The sequence below is a fragment of the Schistocerca piceifrons genome, chromosome X, assembly GCF_021461385.2.
Source record: "Schistocerca piceifrons isolate TAMUIC-IGC-003096 chromosome X, iqSchPice1.1, whole genome shotgun sequence".
Taxonomy (NCBI): Eukaryota; Metazoa; Arthropoda; class Insecta; order Orthoptera; family Acrididae; genus Schistocerca; species Schistocerca piceifrons.
The window spans coordinates 952,425,753-952,446,073 of record NC_060149.1 but is presented as its reverse complement, the minus strand read 5'-3'; the positions used below and the strand labels follow the sequence as shown (position 1 = coordinate 952,446,073).

The 20,321-nt window shown below is 40.5% G+C and overlaps 1 protein-coding gene across 1 annotated transcript; it reads left to right on the top strand.

Annotated features, from left to right (window-relative positions):
- The first annotated feature begins 822 nt into the window (after positions 1 to 822).
- Positions 823 to 19,166, top strand: LOC124722800 (molybdenum cofactor biosynthesis protein 1-like). The gene is made up of 3 exons (XM_047247932.1): positions 823 to 948; positions 10,180 to 10,325; positions 19,091 to 19,166. The coding sequence occupies exons 1-3, from the start codon at positions 823 to 825 to the stop codon at positions 19,164 to 19,166; spliced, it is 348 nt and encodes a 115-aa protein (XP_047103888.1).
- Positions 19,167 to 20,321: the final 1,155 nt, after the last annotated feature.

The following is a 20,321-nucleotide window of genomic DNA, read 5'->3' as shown; positions in this document are numbered from 1 at the left end:
TTTAAAGTTGTTTCACAAATGGCAGCACAGTTTCAAGAAAGCTTCATAATTTAATGTAATAGTTAAAATAATACCTTCAGCAAAAGATGTGTGCGTTGGAGTGGGGAAAAAGATTGGAGATGTATGTAGTTTAATTTTCGTAAATTGTTAAGAAGGTTAACAGCTTGGCATGCTAAGATAAATTCCCACATTCTCTAAAAAGAGAGAAAAAGATTAATTTAACAGAATCAGTGAGGTATACAAATATAACAACAGACTTGTAGAACCATTATTTTGTAGGTTAGATTAGATTAGATTCAGCTTTTGTTCCAAGACCCAAAACATGAGATGATTCTCATGGGTGAGTAACATGCCAGAAAGTATAACATAAAAAATATAAAACATTTGAATACCCTGATCATTTGTCAGGAGATTGTCAAACTAGGTGAATACAATACAAACTGGAACAGTTAATATTTTCAGAATTGATACGCTGTCAGACTGAAACATTGTTATGCACTATTAATAAATTTATCAAACAAAAAGTACATAATCTTGACTGTTATGACAAAGTGCTCTCAGAACTGAAATCTAACAGACATTCTTATTTAAGCTGGCCTAACAGCCACTGTTAAGATATTCATCTATAGAGTAGGATGAGTTGCCTATCGAAAAGTCTTTCAAACTCTGTGTAAACCAAGCTTTATCTGATACCAAGTTTTTAATGGTGTCTTTCTTCCACAGATGAATTGTGTTTTAATGTGAGATTTTAATGAAGATGAAGTGTGCAGTTTTGTGGAGTTAACAAAAGAGTAAAATGTTGATGTAAGATTTATCGAGTACATGCCTTTCAGCGGCAACAAATGGAATGATGGGAAGATGGTCTCATTTAGTGAAATGCTCCAAATAATTAGAAAGCAGTGGCCTGATTTTGATCCTCTTCCCAATGGGCCCAATGATACCTCAAAGGTACGTGAAGTATTACATATGAACATACATTGAAAATAATTTAATGTTTATGGCTTACTACCAATCACAAGAATACTTCACATCTGCTGGTGGTATGAGAGATGGACTGGGTTAGTTACATATTTCTCATCCCATTCAGTAAGTCTGTCCTGGCCTGGGTTTCTCTGCAGCTTTTCTGCAACTCTCCCCATTTCCTAAACCTTGACAATCCTTTTCTTACTTCCCTTTTCCATCCCCTTCATTGTTTCTGCCAGAAGAAGAAGCCACTGGCTCCGAAAGCTAGCACATTTCCGTAACTTTAAGGGGAGTTAGAAGGGGAAAACATTCTTGTTCTTTTTTTCGGGTTTTTATCTGATTATAAAATTTGCAATTTTCCAAATAAAATGAAATGTATAGTACTTATAAACTTGCGTGGGAAGTATTTTATTTTATTTTCTAAAATATAATCTACACCAGTTGAAAATGTTAAAATTTTTACATGCATTACTTCAAGACCTAATAAAATCGGTAATTTTTTATATACAGGGTAGTCCATTGATCGTGACCGGGCCAAATATCTCACGAAATAAGTGTCAAATGAAAAAACTACAAAGAACAAAATTTGTCTAGCTCGAAAGGGGAAACCAGCTGGCGCAATGGTTGGGCTGCTATAAGGCACTGCCATAGATCAAACTGATATCAACTGTGTTTTTTTAAATAGGAACTCCATTTTTTATTACATATTCGTGTAATACGTAAAGAAATATGAATGTTTTACTTGGACCACTTTCTTCGCTTTGTGATAGATGGCGCTGTAATAGTCACAAACATATGTCTCATAATTTTAGACGAACAGTTGGTAACAGGTAGGTTTTTTAAATTAAAATACAGAATGTAGGTACATTTGAACATTTTATTTCGGTTGTTCCAATGTGATACATGTACCTTTGTGAACTTATCATTTCTAAGAACGCATGCTGTTACGGCGTGATTACCTGTAAATACCACATTAATGCAATAAATGCTCAAAATGATGTCTGTCAACCTCAATGCCTTTGGCAATACATGTAATGACATTCCTCTCAACAGTGAGTAGTTCGCCTTCCGTAATGTTCGCACATGCATTGACAATGCACTGACGCATGTTGTCAGGCATTGTCGGTGGATCATGATAGCAAATATCCTTCAACTTTCCCCACAGAAAGAAATCTGGGGACGTCAGATCCGGTGAATGTGCGAGCCATGGTATGGTGCTTTGATGACCAATCCACCTGTCATGAAATATGCTATTCAATGCTGCTTCAACCGCACGCAAACTATGTGCCGGACATCCATCATGTTGGAAGTACATCGCCATTCTGTCATGCAGTGAAACATCTTGTAGTAACATTGGTAGAACATTACACAGGAAATCAGCATACATTGCACCATTTAGATTGCCATCGATAAAATGGGGGCCAATTATCCTTCCTCCCTTAATGCCACACAATACATTAACCTGCCAAGGTCGCTGCTGTTCCACTTGTTGCTGCCATCGTAGATTTTCCGTTGGCCAATAGTGCATATTATGGCGGTTTAGGTTACTGCTGTTGGTGAATGATGCTTCATCGCTAAATAGAACGCATGCAAAAAATCTTTCATCGTCCCGTAATTTCTCTTGTGCCCTGTGGCAGAACTGTACATGACGTTCAATGTCATCGCCATGCAATTCCTGGTGCATAGAAATATGGTACGGGTGCAATCGATGTTGATGTAGCATTCTCAACACTGACGTTTTTGAGATTCCCAATTCTTGCGCAATTTGTCTGCTACTGATGTGTGGATTAGCTGCCCCAGCAGCTAAAACACCTACTAGGGCATCATCATTTGTTGCAGGTCGTGGTTGGTGTTTCACATGAGACTGGACACTTCCTGTTTCCTTAAATAATGTAACTATCCGGCGAATGGTCCGGACACTACGATGATGTCATCCAGGATACCGAGCAGCATACATAGCACACGCCCCTTGGGCATTTTGATCACAATAGCCATACATCAACACGATATCGACCTTTTCCACAATTGGTAAACAGTCCATTTTAACACGGGTAATGTATCATGAAGCAAATACCGTCCGCACTGGCGGAATGTTATGTGATACCACATACTTACATGTTTGTGACTATTACAGCAGCTGGCTGGAGTGGCCGAGCGGTGCTAGGCACTACAGTCTGGAAATGCGCGACCGCTACGGTCGCAGGTTCGAATCCTGCCTCGGGCATGGATGTGTGTGATGTCCTTAGGTTAGTTAGGTTTAAGAAGTTCTAAGTTCTAGGGGACTGATGACCTCAGAAGTTAAGTCCCATAGTGCTCAGAGCCATTTGAACCATTTTTGACTATTACAGCCCCATCTATCACAAAGCGAAAAAAGTGGTCCAGCTAAAACATTCATATTTCTTTACGTACTAAATGAACATCTAATAAAAAAATGGGGATTCCTATTTTTAAAAAATGCAGTTGATATGAGTTTGACCTATGGCAGTGCCATCTAGCAGGCCAACCATAGCACCATCTGGTTTCTCCCTTCAAGCTAGACGAATTTTGTTCTTTGTAGTTTTTTCATTTGATGCTTATTTCGTGAGATATTTGGCCTAGTCACTATCAATGGACCACCCTGTAGAAAGCTGTGGATTGCTGTGTTATGAAGGTTAAGTTATGTGTTTGTATTGGTAGCAGTGTCAAAAATAGGATCGTATCTTTTCATAGTATAAACATGCTTTGTATATCGAAGTGCTAACGTTTTTCCGAGGAAAAGTGACGAATAGGCTGGTAAATTTCTCAAAAAGTATGACTCCAAAATGAAGTGTTTTTAAGAAATGTGGGTTTCATGGTAATAAATTTTTGAATAAAGAGAAACATTGTGTTCAGCATGTGGTGTGTTAAGTTACAGACAATGAAATACTGGCAAACTCATGAGTATCTAGAGAAACACCCATTAGTGCTTCGAAGATTAAAATGAAACATAGTAATAACACAGTTATCTCAAAACAACCTCATGTAAACGGTAGGTTAGGTTATATTCTGATACATTTACACATCCTAATAGGGATGTTATGTGAATGTGTGTGCTGTATGTATGTGGAGGGCCAGTTAGTTTACATGAAGACATTGAGGTATCAAATGGACAAGCCAGGAAACTTATCATTAATTCTGCCAGTTGCAAATATACTCATTCATTTTGAAATTCTGATAAGTGTAAAGATAATTATTTTGAAATAAATGTTAGGTGGTTTTATGGATTGAGAGCTATTGGCAAAGGACACACTGCAGCAGAAACAATGTGTGTCATGATGTATATGCCACGCCCACTTTGTAAAATGGACAAGTATGCAGGATTTATTGGAGCTGCTGTGAAATCAGCTGCATGTGAGTCAATTAAGGGTGCTGCAAATGAAGCTGCTGAAATAAACGATGGTATGATTGACATATCAGTAGCTTTTGGGGCACTTGGTAGAAGCGCAGCTGCAGTTCTAAGAATTCTGTTGCTACAGTGACCAGTGTGGATACTGGAAAGCTAATAGATTTCCAGATTTTAACCAAACATTGTTATAAGTATAAACCAGGGAATGAAGAAGGGCATATCTGTGACAGAAATTATGAAGGACAACTAGTCGTACGGAGGCCTGTGCAGCTGTTGAAATTTATAATCGATCTGTAAACTAAAGGCGAGTGTGTTACACTAAGTTCTTAGGTTAGGCAGACTCAAATGCATATAACAGTGTAGTAGCCACTCAGCCTTATGGTGAGAAGCTTATCACAGAAATGGAACGTGTTGGTCATGTCCAGAAGAGGATGGGTACCAGATTGAGGAAGTTGAAACAAAGTTTGAGAGACAAGAAACTTTCAGGTGGTAAGACCATAAGAAGCAGGCTGACAGACAAAATGATTGATGAACTACAACAGTATTATGAGATTGCCATTAGAAATAATACTGAGGATTTGTTGAAAATGAAGCAGGCAGTATGGGCTACCTTCTTCCAGAGACTGTCAGCTGATGATAAACCAGTACACCATCTTTGCCCTCCTGGATCTCGTTCATGGTGCAATTACCGCAATGCCCAGTACTCAAACAGGTCATACAGCCATAAACATTCTATCCCAGCAGCAGTTGTGGATATCATAAAACCTGTTTACAGAGACCTGCCAATCCTGAATTATTGAAGAAGTGTCTGCATTGTCAGACTCAAAATCCCAATGAGTCGTTCAATAATCTTATAGTGTCAGTGTCATCGTAACTGCCGTCTGCGTCACGTCTGCTGTGCAGTGAGTTACGCTAGTTTAAGTTTTAACTCTATTTTTCTTACTTGTCACTTCTTCTTCCGTGTGTTTTTGCTTTTAGGAAGCTTTAATTGTCGAGTGCTAGTAATAGTGTTCCATAGATTTTGTGTTTGTTTTGAATACAGTCAGAGAGAGTCCGTTTAGTCAGCCATAGTGCCAGTAGTGCTAGTGTTTGTTTTGAATACAGTCCAGAGACAGGTAGTGCTATTTTCATTGTTTTCTACAGGAAGTGTCTAGTAACCACAGTTTAGTCAACTATCAGCCGCCTTTAGTGAATTAGCAGTCCAGTTATAAGTTTATTAACTCTCTACAGTAAATTGATTTCTTAGTATGGATAGGATGTGAGACTGCTGTGTACGGACACAGGAGGAGCTGGCCACTGTTCGCGAACAGCTGAACGTGTTGATGGCCGTGGTTAGCCGTCTTCTGGCTGCTGCCTCGGAGTGTAGTGGCAGTGGGGAGTCTGGTGCGTTGCATGGTACACCCCAGGTGTTACATGCTTCACCCACTGACCCTGCTGTTGACACATCTTTGCGGGTACCGGGCGCGGTTGGGCCACTCTGTTCGCAAGGGGAGTGGCGGGTTCAGCGGCGTTTGCGGCGCACGAGGCGGAGGGTCAGTGTGGAGGCTGGCCGTGTGGCATCGCCCATTCTGCCTGTGAGTGGACATGTGGCCACTCCTTCAGCAAGGTCCGAGCAGGCACATGGGGGGAGGGGTTTATTAGTTATTGGGAGCTCCAACGTTAGGCGGGTGATGGAGCCCCTTAGGGAAATAGCGGAAAGGTCGGGGAAGAAGGTCAGTGTTCACTCTGTCTGCTTGCCAGGGGTCTCATCCGAGATGTGGAGGAGGCCGTGCCGGCAGTGATAGAGAGCACTGGGTGCACCCGACTGCAAATTGTTGCTCATGTCGGCACCAATGACTCCTGCCGTCTGGGTTCAGAGGTCATCCTCAGTTCGTACAGGCGGTTAGCGGAGTTGGTGAAGGCGGAAAGCCTCGCGGGGTGGAATCTGAGCTAACTATTTGTAGTATCGTTCCCAGAACCGATAGTGGTCCTCTGGTTTGGAGCCGAGTGGAAGGCTTAAACCAGGGGCTCAGACGATTCTGCGGAGATTTGGGGTGCAAATTTCTCGACCTCCGCTATCGGGTGGAGAAAAGTAGGGTCCCCCTGAATAGGTCACGCGTGCACTACATGCAGGAAGCGGCTACAAGGGTAGCGGAGTATGTGTGGAGTGCACATGTGGGTTTTTTAGGTTAGAGACTTCCCTCCCTAGGCCCAACAAGACACCTCCTGAGATGCGGCAAGGTAGAAGTAGACAAAATGCAACAGGGAATAACAATATTAATGTGCTAATAGTAAACTGCAGGAGCATCTATAGAAAGGTCCCAGAACTGCTCTGATTAATAAACGGTCACAATGCCCACGTAGTACTAAGGACAGAAAGTTGTCTGAAACCAGATGTAAACATTAATAAATTCTAAACTCAGATTGGAATGTATACCGCAGAGACAGGCTGGACAGTGAAGGGGGAGGCATGTTTAAAGCGATAAGAAGTGCAATAGTATCAAAAGAAATTGACAGAGATCCGAAATGTGAAATAATTTGGGTGAAGGTCACGGTTAAAGCAGACTCAGACATGGTCATTGGATGTCTCTATAGGCCCCCTGGCTCAGCAGCTTTTGTGGCTGAGCACCTGAAGGATAATTTGGAAAATATTTCGAGTAGATTTGCCCACCATGTTATAGTTCTGGGTGGAGATTTTAATTTGCCGGATATAGACTGGGAGACTCAAACTTTCATAACGGATGGCAGGGGCAAAGAATCCAGTGAAATTTTTTAAGAGCTTTATCTGAAAACTACCTTGAGCAGTTAAACAGAGAACCGACTCGTGGCAATAACATATTAGACCTTCTAGTGACAAACAGACCTGAACTATTTGAAACAGTTAACGCAGAACAGGGAATCAGCGATCATAAAGTGGTTACTGCATCAATGATTTCAGCCGTAAATAGAAATATTAAAAAAGGTACGAAGATTTTTCTGGTTAGCAAAAGTGACAAAAATCAGATTTCAGAGTACCTGACGGCTCAACACAAAAGTTCTGTTTTAAGTACAGATAGTGTTGAGGATCAGTGGACAAAGTTCAAAACCATCGTACAATATGCATTAGATGAGTATGTGCCAAGCAAGATCGTAAGAGATGGAAAAGAGCCAGCGTGGTACAACAACCGAGTTAGAAAACTGCTGCGGAAGCAAAGGGAACTTCACAGCAAACATAAACATAGCCAACACCTTGCAGACAAACAAAAATTACGTGAGGCGAAATGTAATGTGAGGAGGGCCATGCGAGGGGCATTAAATGAATTCGAAAGTAAAGTTCTATGTACTGACTTGGCAGAAAATCCTAAGAAATTTTGCTCTTATGTCAAAGCGGTAGGTGGATCAAAACAAAATGTCCAGACACTCTGTGACCAAAAAGGTACTGAAACAGAGGATGATGGACTAAAGGCCGAAATACTAAATGTCTTTTTCCAAAGCTGTTTCACAGAGGAAGACTGCACTGTAGTTCCTTCTCTAGATTGTCACACAGATGACAAAATGGTAGATATTGAAATAGATGACAGAGGGATAAAGAAACAATAAAAATCACTCAAAAGAGGAAAGGCCGCTGGACCTTATGGGATACCAGTTCAGTTTTACACAGAGTATGCGAAGGAACTTGTCCCCCTTCTTGCAGCAGTGTACCGTAGGTCTCTACAAGAGCATAGCGTTCCAAAGAATTGGAAAAGGGCACAGGTCATCCCCGTTTTCAAGAAGGGACGTCGAACAGAAGTGCAGAACTATAGACCTATATCTCTAACGTCGATCAGTTGTAGAATTTTAGAACATGTATTATGTTCGAGTATTATGACTTTTCTGTAAACTAGAAATCTACTCTGTAGGAATCAGCATGGGTTTCGAAAAAGACGATCGTGTGAAACCCAGCTCGCGCTATTCGTCCACGAGACTCAGAGGGCCATAGACACGGGTTCCCAAATAGATGCTGTGTTTCTTGACATCCGCAAGGCGTTCGATACAGTTCCCCGCAATCGTTTAATGAACAAAGTAAGAGCATATGGACTATCAGACCAATTATGTGATTGGATTGAAGAGTTGCTAGATAACAGAACGCAGCATGTCATTCTCAATGGAGAGAAGTCTTCCGAAGTAAGAGTGATTTCAGGTGTGCTGCAGGGGCGTGTCGTAGGACAGTTGCTATTCACAACGTACATAAATGACCTTGTGAATGACATCGGAAGTTCACTGAGGCTTTTTGCGGATGATGCTGTGGTATATCGAGAGGTTGCAACAATGGAAAATTGTACTGAAATGCAGGATGATCTGCAGCGAATTGATGCACGGTGCAGGGAATGGCAATTGAATCTCAATGTAGACAAGTGTAATGTGCTGCGAATACATAGAAAGAAAGATCCCATATCATTTAGCTACAATATAGCAGGTCAGCAATTGGAAGCAGTTAATTCCATAAATTATCTGGGAGTATGCATTAGGAGTGATTTAAAATGGAATGATCATATAAAGTTGATCGTCGGTAAATCAGATGCCAGACTGAGATTCGTTGGAAGAATCCTAAGGAAATGCAATCCGAAAACAAAGGAATTAGGTTACAGTACACTTGTTCGCCCACTGTTTGAATACTGCTCAGCAGTGTGGGATCCGTACCAGATAGGGTTGATAGAAGAGATAGAGAAGATCCAACAGAGAGCAGCATGCTTCGTTATAGGATCATTTAGTAATCACGAAAGCGTTACAGAGATGTTAGATAAACTCCAGTGGAAGACTCTGCAGAAGAGATGCTCAGTAGCTCGGTATGGGCTTTTGTTGAAGTTTCGAGAACATACCTTCACCGAGGAGTCAAGCAGTATATTGCTCCTTCCTACGTATATCCTGCGAAGAGACCATGAGGATAAAGTGAGAGAGATTAGAGCCCGCACAGAGGCATTCTGACAATCCTTCTTTCCACAAACAATACGAGACTGGAATAGAAGGGAGAACCAATAGAGGTACTCAAGGTACCCTACACCGTCAGGTGGCTTGAGGAGTATGGATGTAGATGTAGATGTAGACCAGAAAATGATTTTCTCGTAATGAAGACACTAAAGTGGGGGTCAGTTATGCTGTTATTGCTTTTAATGATGGCAACATTGGTAGCGTGAAAGTGCTACAACATATGGGAATTAATTCTGGAGCAAACTGCATCAGAGAATTTGAATGGATGGACAAGGTTTGCATTGGTAAAGCAAAGTATGCAGCACAGTTGGCCTCTACGGAGTCCAGAAAGAAGAAAACAAGAAAAAACTTAAAAAAGATCAAGAGGATGATATACATTATGGTGCAGGGTGCTTCTGAGTGACTAAAAATAAAATGTTAAGCATATATTGAGTTACAGTCTATTAAAACTTTAAAAACTCTTCCTGAAAATTTACATTTTCTCTTGCATTTTTCCCTAAATCTCAGAAACTACTTCGAGTAGCGAATTCAAATTTTCAGGGAGTAATAACATACATATCCTGAGTCTTCTTAACTAAAAGAAAAACATAATGTTATGTATAAATAAAATTATTTAGAATAACATACAAAAAAGTACACAAAATTTTAACTGTGTAATTAAAAAATTGTATTTCCAAAAGCAGTGGCTGAAATGCAATTATTGTAAGACTCAGAACATATAGTTTAATGTGCTGTAAAAGTTTCTTGTCAATGGCTACAGTTGTTCCTGAAATACGGGGAAGTTAAGTCACTAAATTTAACATTGTCAGGATAGGGTGTTCAAACTCCCCTTAATGCACGTTTTCTCCTTCCTCCACTTGGTGAGCAACACATTTATAGTATTTTCACAACAGCAGTAGCTATTTTTTTACAATTTCTTTTTGCAGGCATACCATGTCCTGGGCTTCAAGGGATGTGTGGGATTTATTACCTCAATGAGTGAACACTTCTGTGGCACGTGCAACCGTTTACGGATAACAGCTGATGGCAATTTGGAGGTGTGTCTCTTTGGGAATTCAGAGATATCTCTCAGGTGAGTGATGAAACATAGAATAATCGTGTCCAAGTGAAATTTCATGTGAGGAAACCATAAAATTACTAGAAGACTGACAGACTGATCAGTATTTTACATTCAAGAGGTGAAATTCCAAAACTTCTTATAGACACATTCGTTCCTCTTGTCCTCACATTAGTCGTGGAGTCCGAGTGACCTTTCAGACCTTCAGGAACTTATCCCTCTTTCCTATCTCATGAAGGAACTGATAGTTCCAAATGCTGAGTATAGAATAATACTTTTAAACTGTTTGCCATGCACATTAGGTATGTGGTTGGTATATGGAAGAGATAAACTGCAGTTAAATCCAGCAGGTATGAAATGAGTAATCTTTTCTTGAAGTTTTCAGCTTGCACCCTCCTCCCTCCCAGACATACATACCAGATACCTCTAGCTAAATAATTTGTGAGTATATATAATTTGCCTCTGTCAACATCATGTTACACTAACCTATTTGTGAGATTAAATTAAAGGAAAGTAATCAGGACTGGAAATTATGTAAAGACATTTTTAGCTATGTCCCTAGGTTTTAATAAAGTTAACACAGTATTTCTGTCCATGTGATTGTAACTATGATTTGCCAGCCACCGTTGCCGAGCGGTTCTAGGCACTTCAGTCCAGAACCGCGCGACTGCTACGGTCGCAGGTTTGAATCCTGCCTTAGCTCAGATTTTAAGTCCCATAGTGCCCAGAGCCATTTGAACTGTGATTCATGATTATCAGAGTCTATATGTTCCAAATAAAAATTGGAACTTCATGTGTATAAATGTACAAATTATTAGACAATGGGACCAACAACTGACACTTTTAAATTGATGACTAGACTAAGAGATTAATAATAGGGAAAAAACTGCAAGATACTTGGCGATAAGTTTGTTTCAGGACAAGGTAAGGGGGGTAGGGGGTGGGAAGAATCAGCTCTCTCTTTGTGAGCATAACAGAAATCCTTTATCAACCGAAGGTAAAATAAGATATAAAAATACAGGGTCAAACAATTAATTTAAGTATCTTAGAAACCAAATGACTAATGAAATTGGAAGCTAAGAAAAGTAAGTTCGTAGTAAGTAGGGTGAAACACAGGGAGCTGCAACATATTGCCATTGTTGTTTGACTTGTCTATCAAAGAAAAAAGAAATGGATCAAAACAAAATAAAAGTGAGAATGGAAATGTATCAGAAGCAGATAGGAATAAGCAAGGAACATATTCTTTAATAAATAAAAAAAAAAAAAAAACTGACATGTGAGGCAAATGTTCCTACAATTTTATGTTCAAAGCACAGCAGTCTGTGAAAGCAAAATATTTATGACATTGAAAAAAGAAAATCAGTGAGTGAAAAGTGTGTGTAGGTGAATTGTGGTGAAAGACTGGATATTGGAACTTCTGTTAGGCTGCCCAGTATTAGTTAACTTGGTAGTAAAGGAGCAAGTTTGCAAGGGCAGATAACTGTTTGACTACGTAAAATAGAGTGGGAGTATGGAAAAGCTAGTCCAAGATAGGATGAAAAAGATAACAGCAACTTAAAAAATGAATTGATAAGTTACCATGAACCCCATTCCAATCTAGTGAATGCAGTGGTTGACAATATCTTGTGACATTCGCCTATAAGGCTCAAACAATAATTGCTAAATAAAAATACAAAATGTTGACAAGACTGTATCTAAGCTGTCACTCTCTTTTGAAACAAGGGTGTTTAAACCAACAAACACGCAGGAAAGCAGGGACAACTCGCACACTAGAGAAGGATGGGCAGCATCATTGAAGGAGTGAGCATAAACCGTGTGGAATATGTGTGGTACAAGAAATGATAGTAAGAAAAAAAAAGAAGAAGAAGAAGAAGAAGAGGAAAAATGTTGATCTGGAAACAAGGGAATAAAAATTTGCCACGTGAAGAGACAATATGGTACTGTGCTGATGAGTGTGTACAAGTGGTGATATACAATATACATTGATAAAGGAACTCTGCATTGGGCCCAGAAGACCACGCAATGCTCTTTGAGAGATGTCCTCTACTATATATCTATGGAGAGTTAGGGGGTCAGTATACAACTCTCCAGGCTGTTATCAACTTCCAGAAGTTGAAGACACTACTTCTCACTTGAGTAGCTCCTCAGCTGGAACTACAAGCAGAGTGTACCCTATTCCAGTCTGTCCACCGACCAGAATTTCCCGGCTCTACAAGGAATTGAACCTGATCCCTTTCTATGGCACGCCTGTGGCATACTGACTGCATAGCTGTGGCAAGAGTCATAATATACACTTGTGAACAATTGAGTTATAACTATTCTGTTTATTGGGGAGAGAGTATGTATATTGCAACCGTGAATGAAATAGTTTAGTGTATCGTAACTGGAATGTATTCAGACCTCGTACTTGTGTGAGAGCGCAGTGTCTTAGACACTTGTAGTGTTTGTCTTAACATGAACTAACCGGTGAGCCTTACTTTCTAGTATTTTTAATTATAAGTTAATTATAAGTGCCTCTGGCACTTTTGTGTTGCAATAGCAATAGCTTGCAATAGCAAACATTGAGTCAACCATGGTTTTTGGATTAGAAGTAGAGGTCAGCTGGGTTGACAGTGGGAATAGAGTGATGGGAAGTGGACAATAAGCAGTTATATTGAAGGGTGCATTATTTTATATGTTAAGGTTAATTACAAAACGTGGATTGGAGAATTTTTCACGTTGAGCAGAAGTAAGTTTACAGGACCAGATGTCAAATTACTCATGATCAGTGTGAATCCCTATAGTCAGCATGAACACTGGCACACAGAATAATTTATAGGTAGCCTTGCTGTATATAAAAAATCAGATTTGTGCTGAACTGTCATGAACAAACTGTCACTTCTCTGGAATAAATAGACTCTGATTTGTTAATTACATCTGTGTAAATGAAAAATATAGGAAAACATAGATTGCTGCTTACTGTAAAGGAGACATGTTACATTGTAGACAGGCACAATTAAAAAGGCACTTACACAAAGCTTTCGGCCACAGCCTTCATCAGCAAAAGAGATACAGAGAAACACACACATTCATACACACAGGCAAGCACATGTCACACACATATGACTGCCAACTCCAGCAGCTTGCCCCTAGCTGCTGGACTTGGCAGTTTTTTTTTCTCTGTGTGTGCGTGCGTGCGTGCGTGCGCACGCAGTGTGCTTGCTTGTGTGTTGTGCCTGTGTGCAACTTTATTTTCTTTACGGTAAATAGTGATCTATCTTTCCCTGCACTGTTGATATTCCTACCTGGAATTTACATTGTTTAATCAGTGTAAATAAGAAGGACACCATTACATATATTCTGTCACTTGAAGACTAATACATGAAGTCAGTGGACATTATTTTTTATTGCAGAGGATCTTTGTCACCACTAATTATTAATTTTGTGTTCCAGTTAATTAGACATGCTTTCATCCTTTCCTGGATGTGCTCTTTTTGTTAAATCTTCCTTCAAAAGATCTGATTTACTTCAAATTAATAAACCTGAGTATTCTGAAAAAGGAGGTGCAGCTTACAGCTGCAGTGTGACAGTTGATCACAGGGTGATTTTATCACTGCCATATCGTGGGTACCCATGGGTCAAGACACATATTCTATAAGGGTGTGTAGTCATTGGGCTTTCTTGTACCACAGTGTCAAAGGTGTACTGTGAGCAGATTTATTCAAGGAAAATACTACCACAATCAGCAGAGTGAACTGCTATGGGCAACAGGATATCATTGACTGGGGTTACCACTGACTAGCATGGCTTTAGCAGTGAACAGGTGGGCCACAATGTAGCAAATGACTCACCAACTCAGTGACAGTCAATAAACAGTAACCATTCATGCCACTGGGAACTGTCACCTCTTTGTGGGATACAAACATGCAATCTGCACACTGCTCGTCACAGTTACAAAGATTAGCATTGGTTCGGAACAGCACCAGGGGATGCTCGAAGCATGCAGGAAGGTTGTCTGTCTGATGATTTGCGGTACATATTGCCAAGGTGGCAGGGTGCAAAATAAGGAGTGATCAAAAAACTTCCATTTGAAGGCTGCATAGTTCAGATCAGTATGCCACACACACACACTCACACACACACACACACACACACACACACACACACATATCCATCCGCACATATACCCTGCTTGTGTCTGTATATGTGCGGATGGATATATGTGTGTGTGTGTGTGTGTGTGTGTGTGTGTGTGCGTGCGTGAGTGTATACCTGTCCTTTTTCCCCCCTAAGGTAAGTCTTTCCACTCCCGGGGTTGGAATGACTCCTTACCCTCTCCCTTAAAAGCCACATCCTTTCGTCTTTCCCTCTCCTTCCCTCTTTCCTGATGAAGCAACTGTGGGTTGCGAAAGCTTGAATTTTGTGTGTGTGTTTGTTTGTGTGTCTATCAACATACCAATGCTTTCGTTTGGTATGTTACATCATCTTTGTTTTTAGATATGTTTTTCCCATTTGGAATGTTTCCCTGTATTATATTGTATATCAGTGCTTTCCTCTCCCACAACTATCCTGCAGACCTTGTCCACAAACAGATCTCCCAAGCAATACATTCCTCCCCACCCAACAACAATGTTACTACCCCCAGACCACACAGAAGCATCCCCCTTTTCACCCAATATTATCCTGGCCTCGAATACGTCAACTAATTACTCTGCCACGGATATGAATTTTTCAAGTCAAGCCCTGAAGTGAGATCATCCCTTGACAATATTCTCCCCACACCACCCAGAGTTGCCTTTTGCTGACCCCCTAACCTCCGTAACATCCTTGTCAAACCCTACAATATTCCCAGACCACCTTCTCTACCCAGCGGTTCCTACCCCTGTAACCGACCCCGATGCAAAACCTGCCCCATGCATCCCCCCACAACCAAATACTCCAGCCCCGCTACTGGTATAACATACACAACTCAAGGCAGGGCCACATGTGAGACAACACGTCATTTATCAGCTGACATGCCTGCACTGCACAGCCTTTTACTTTGGTATGACGACAACTAAACTGGCTGAGCGCGTGAATGGGCACAGACGAACTGTCCGCCTAGGAGATGTCCAATACCCAGTAGCGGAGCATGCCCTCCAGCATAATTCTAGGGACCTAGGAACCTGCTACACCATATGTGCCATTTGGCTTCTCCCACCCAACACCAGTACCTCGGAACTGCGGAGATGGGAACTTGCACTCCAACACATCCTTTCATCCCGCCATCCCCCTGGACTGAACATATGTTAACCAACCTCACTCCCATTTACTCTTTAGTCTTCTCCTCTTTCCCTTTCCTCTTTAGCCATTCACGCATCTTTTCATCCTACACAGTTGCGTTTATCTTTATACTATGTGCCTCTTTACTTCTGTATTCATCCTCCTTGGTTTGAAGCTGGCACAGTAATTACAGCCACCTTGGCTTCCCTCTGACATCCATGCCTCCATCTTTGTTACCCTTCCTGTTTACCTTTCCCCTGTTGCTTCATAACCTGGGTTGTGAATAACTGAATCCACTTTCCCTTCTTCCCCTTTTTTCCCCTCTCTCCTTCCTGATGAAGGAACGAAGTTCCGAAAGCTAGGATACGTCAATTTTCTGTTCTGTTTTGTGTATCTATCGGCTGTACTGAGCTGAGGTAAGTACTGGCCAGGCCCTCTATCTCTTTGTTAGTATTTGTTTCATATATATAAACACACACACACACACACACACACACACACACACACACACAGACAGGGTGATGCGTATTATCATTTAAAAACCTCCAAAGCACTGTAGATGACCCTGAGACAAGTAATTTAATACAAGACACATGGGATCACAAATGTTGGATACGATACAAATGTTGGGAAATGTGTCAAAAGCGAATGACAAATGTCACCAGATGATGTACCTTGCCATGCTTGCAGTGGTTGAGCCTCTCGGCCTGTCACACTTGATCATCCCAACCCAAGTCAAGTATTCATATCATTGTGGCTACGGACACATGTGTGCGACTTTAGTGATGGTGTTCAGGATTTGAGTCTTGCATCTGGCAGGCAGTATTTTTTCATTGTGTTAAACAATTATGTATTTATATTGAAGTTTATTATTTTATTTACCGGTCTTGCAGTTTCCTTGATTTCTTGCAAAGTACAGTACAATGAAAACCTACCATATTGCATAACAAGTAGATGAGTATAAACTTCAGAATAGCATCATTGCCATTAAATGACCTTTGTTTTCTTTACTACCTAATGTCTGTAAACAAAAAGAGAAGGGACAGAAGCAAAGAACACAAAATCAGAACTGCTTTTGCTTGATTACAGCAGGGACAATAATTTTGTAACATCTACATTTACAACAGATCATATTTACAAAATGTTTTCGAAATTTGCTCTGTTTGCTCAAATGAAAGTATTGCACTGCTCAATCATTCCTTTACACTCAGCCCCAACTGCTGCACATGCTGTGGGGTATGTCATCTGGTTACGTCATATGTTCAGTGTTTATCACCAATTCTTGGGGTATTTTGAAATGTATAAAAAGGCAAATGCAGAAAGTTATCACATTTTGCTGCACATTACCTGCATCACAGAAAAATAATGTATACAAACCTTCTCAGATTTGCCACTGAATAACTTTGTGCAAGCCTCACAAGATTTCACCAACACAACTGTTCGTCATCTTCAGGTAGTGGTGGGTCCTGTCATCACTGCTGCAAGATGTGACTGGTGATATTCGCACAGCAGAATTGAAATTTGTCAGGCTAGAAGCAGGAGTACGAATGTGTGGACAGGCACTCCCAGTTGGATGGAAATGCCATTCATAGTAGCCTTCTGCTTATGTGTTGTGGGCAATGACTGCACTTCTGGACACTCGTGTGGTTAAAAGCTGAATTAACTCTCTGCAAGGTGCTGCATCAGGTCATACATCGGAGGATCTGGTTTCTACTGTTTTAATTTCATGGCAGTCAGTGCTGGATTCTGGGCAGTGCTTAGTCAAAATTCCATATTCCTGTTGGTAAGATTGCCCATCGTATGGATACATGCCTCATTCTTAAAAACACAATCCTAGAGTGATGATGCTGAGGATAAAATTTCAGTCCTCTTGGGAAACGTGTGGTGCCCTGTATTCAGGCAGTGCTCTGCTACCACTAATTTACTGGGTGGCATTTTTGTCAGCGCTGTTGAACACAGTGTTCTTGCACAATGTGAGGTGTCTGCCCTATATAAGATTTCCCATAATGGCATCAGATCTTATATATGATCTGTGTTTTCTAAGGTCAAGATTGTCTTTAACTGAACCCAAACAATTCCTTAGTTTTGCTGGTAGGCGAAAAACACACTTGATTCTGTTTCTCTTAGCGATTCTTTCTATTTTTGAAAACATGCCACTGAAATATGGGAAGAAAGCCATTTGCAGTGCTTGTCTAAGTATCTTCATTTACATCCCTACACTGAACTTGCTTTGCTCAGAACACATTGCAAATCTGTTTACAAGAATAAACATTCTGCTGGAACACTGTTCTTAGGTGTTACAGTTCACCAGGCAGACTGTCGGTATCTGAGATCACGTGTGCTCTATGTGCCAGGGAGTGTAAGACACTACCACATTGTGCAGGGTGATGGCAACTTTTGGACCGCAAATATAACTCTGCGTGTATCAGTTTGCAGTAGAGACTATGCCCCAGTGTTCTGTCAGCTTTTCTTCTAACCGTGACATCCAGGAATGGTAAGCTGCTATCTTATTGTACTTCCACAGTGAACTGAATATTCAGATGGAGTGAGTGCAAATGCTGCAGGAACATGGGTAGTGTCTGTATTATGTGGGCCACACCACAAATGTCTCTTCAGCATTCTGCCAGAAGGAGGAATGTTGGATATTTACTAAGGGAAATAGAGGGTCTCCCATGGGAACACTGTCCACTTGATCAAAGTAGTTGGTGTTACATAAGAAATAGGATGAGGTATGCACATGTTTAAACAGCACCACAATTTCTTTCTCAAACTTGCTGCTAATAATCTCTAATGAGGGCTGCAGGGGCACTTTTGTAAGTAATGATATAACATTTGAGCTAACTAAAAGATCTGAAAGTTCTAGTTTAAGCATCTTCAGGTATTCTATGAAATCCTCTGAATTCTAAATATGATGGTCATAGTCATCCACATGATAAATTTCAAAGCTGTCACGTGGAAATTGCCAGTTGCATCTTGCAGCAGTGATGGTGGAAATCACCACCACCTGAAGATGCCAAAATGTTGTGTCACTGAAATATTAATGGAGGGACTTGCATAATGTTATCTGGTGGGGAACCCAAAGTGTTTTTGCAACAGATCTATCAGGCAAGCCTGAAAATTCACATATACTCCAAGCAGTAAGTACCTGTTGTAAAATGGTCACATTAGTGAGCTTGGCAATTAATTAACAGTTTATCAATAAATTCGGCTTCATTTTGCAAGAAATTGTGCTGTGTTCCACTACTCCCTCTTCAACAAAACTAATGTCAGTTTCTGCTCCACCTCTTCAGCCCAAGATCCTATGTATACTCTTGAGCATTTTTGTAAGATACCTGTTTATTTATAAAAATAAAAGTAACTTCTATCATGACTTTCCCATTCTTGTCCAGTGGGTTTGTTATCCTGCTGTTGCCTACTACAGACTACAAGATTACTGTTGAAGATTTCTGCAAAGATTTTCTTCCTTTTTAGTGTACCAACATTTCACTGTGTGGTAATTGCCTGGTACTGTTTAACGGGTGTTTTAACTGTTGTTTCAGAGATGCAATACGAAGCAAATGCAGTGAGGATGACTTGCTTGCCATGATTGGGGCAGCAGTGAGAAGAAAGAAGTAACAACATGCAGGTAAGATACATTACAGCAAATGTAACTCTATAGATAGAAAGAAAATTTCTGCTTAACAAGTCATAGCAAACATAAGAGCAAAATAGAACGAAAAACAACAGTGATAGAACCTGTGTTTGTGTAAAATTGGATTTAATTTTTTATTTAGTATTCAGTCTGATTAATGCCCATTGGTCAACAATACATTTCAGCCCTAGAATTTGGTTCTGCAAGGTCTACCAGATAACCATATATGGCTGTTGTAACTCCTTTATTGGACTTCAGAAGTTTTCCAGCAACAAATCTTTTTCTTTCTTTCTTTCTTTCTTTTTTTTTCTTTTTAAAAGAGAAGCTAAAATGCAGAAAACATCATAAAGGAAACACTCACAGAAAAGCATCAGTGTCCTTGAAATAATGGAAACTCCAGTAGGAATATCAACAATGTTGGAAAAGACAGATTACTACTTACTGGTGAAGGCTGTGGCTGAAAGCTTTATGTAAGTGTCTTTTAATTCTGCCCATCTGCAGCCTAAGGTATCTTCTTTATGGTAAGTAACAGTCTGTCTTTTCCTTCATTATTCATTAGTGTTCTTTGTTTTTATTGCTGTTTAGCAAGCATCATGTGGTATATAGGGGATGCGAATAGCGTCAGATGTTGAATCATCACTCTGGAGGATATGAAGGTGCTGCATATTGGTGTGAGACAGCATTATCTGATAAGAGTTTGAAAGAAACCTCATTGTGGATGTCCATTTGGTCACCTGGTTAAACCTTGCAACATCTGTATTTTTGGAGTATTTGGATCTGATAGTGGCCTGATGTTGGAAAGTAAGGGCATACTCAAAATCAACGTTCCAGTTGACTACATCAGACCACTACAAGGGAGCATCACTGTGTAGTGTACTGAGTACATTGTAACCTGTTCACGTCTGTGACTGCCATCTGAGAACAAGTACAGTAAACTCTCGTGCAGCTACACTTTTGGCTAGCTAGATTGACACATTGACACTTGACAAGTTTCAATTTGCATGCACCTGGAGCCAAGCATTTGCTGGTGTTTTTTGGCAATCTAGTGCTAATCAGTGCACTGGTGCGTGTCAAAAGTCCAAGTATTGTCAATTCGTGCGTGTGTTGGTTGAAGCTCTAGTGTGTTTCTTATTCGTATT

Coding starts and splice junctions, on each gene's coding strand:
- LOC124722800 (XM_047247932.1), top strand. CDS start 823: ATGCCTTTCAGCGGCAACAAATGGAATGATGGGAAGATGGTCTCATTT. Junction 949..10,179: donor GGCCCAATGATACCTCAAAG/GTACGTGAAGTA, acceptor TTCTTTTTGCAG/GCATACCATGTCCTGGGCTT. Junction 10,326..19,090: donor AATTCAGAGATATCTCTCAG/GTGAGTGATGAA, acceptor CTGTTGTTTCAG/AGATGCAATACGAAGCAAAT.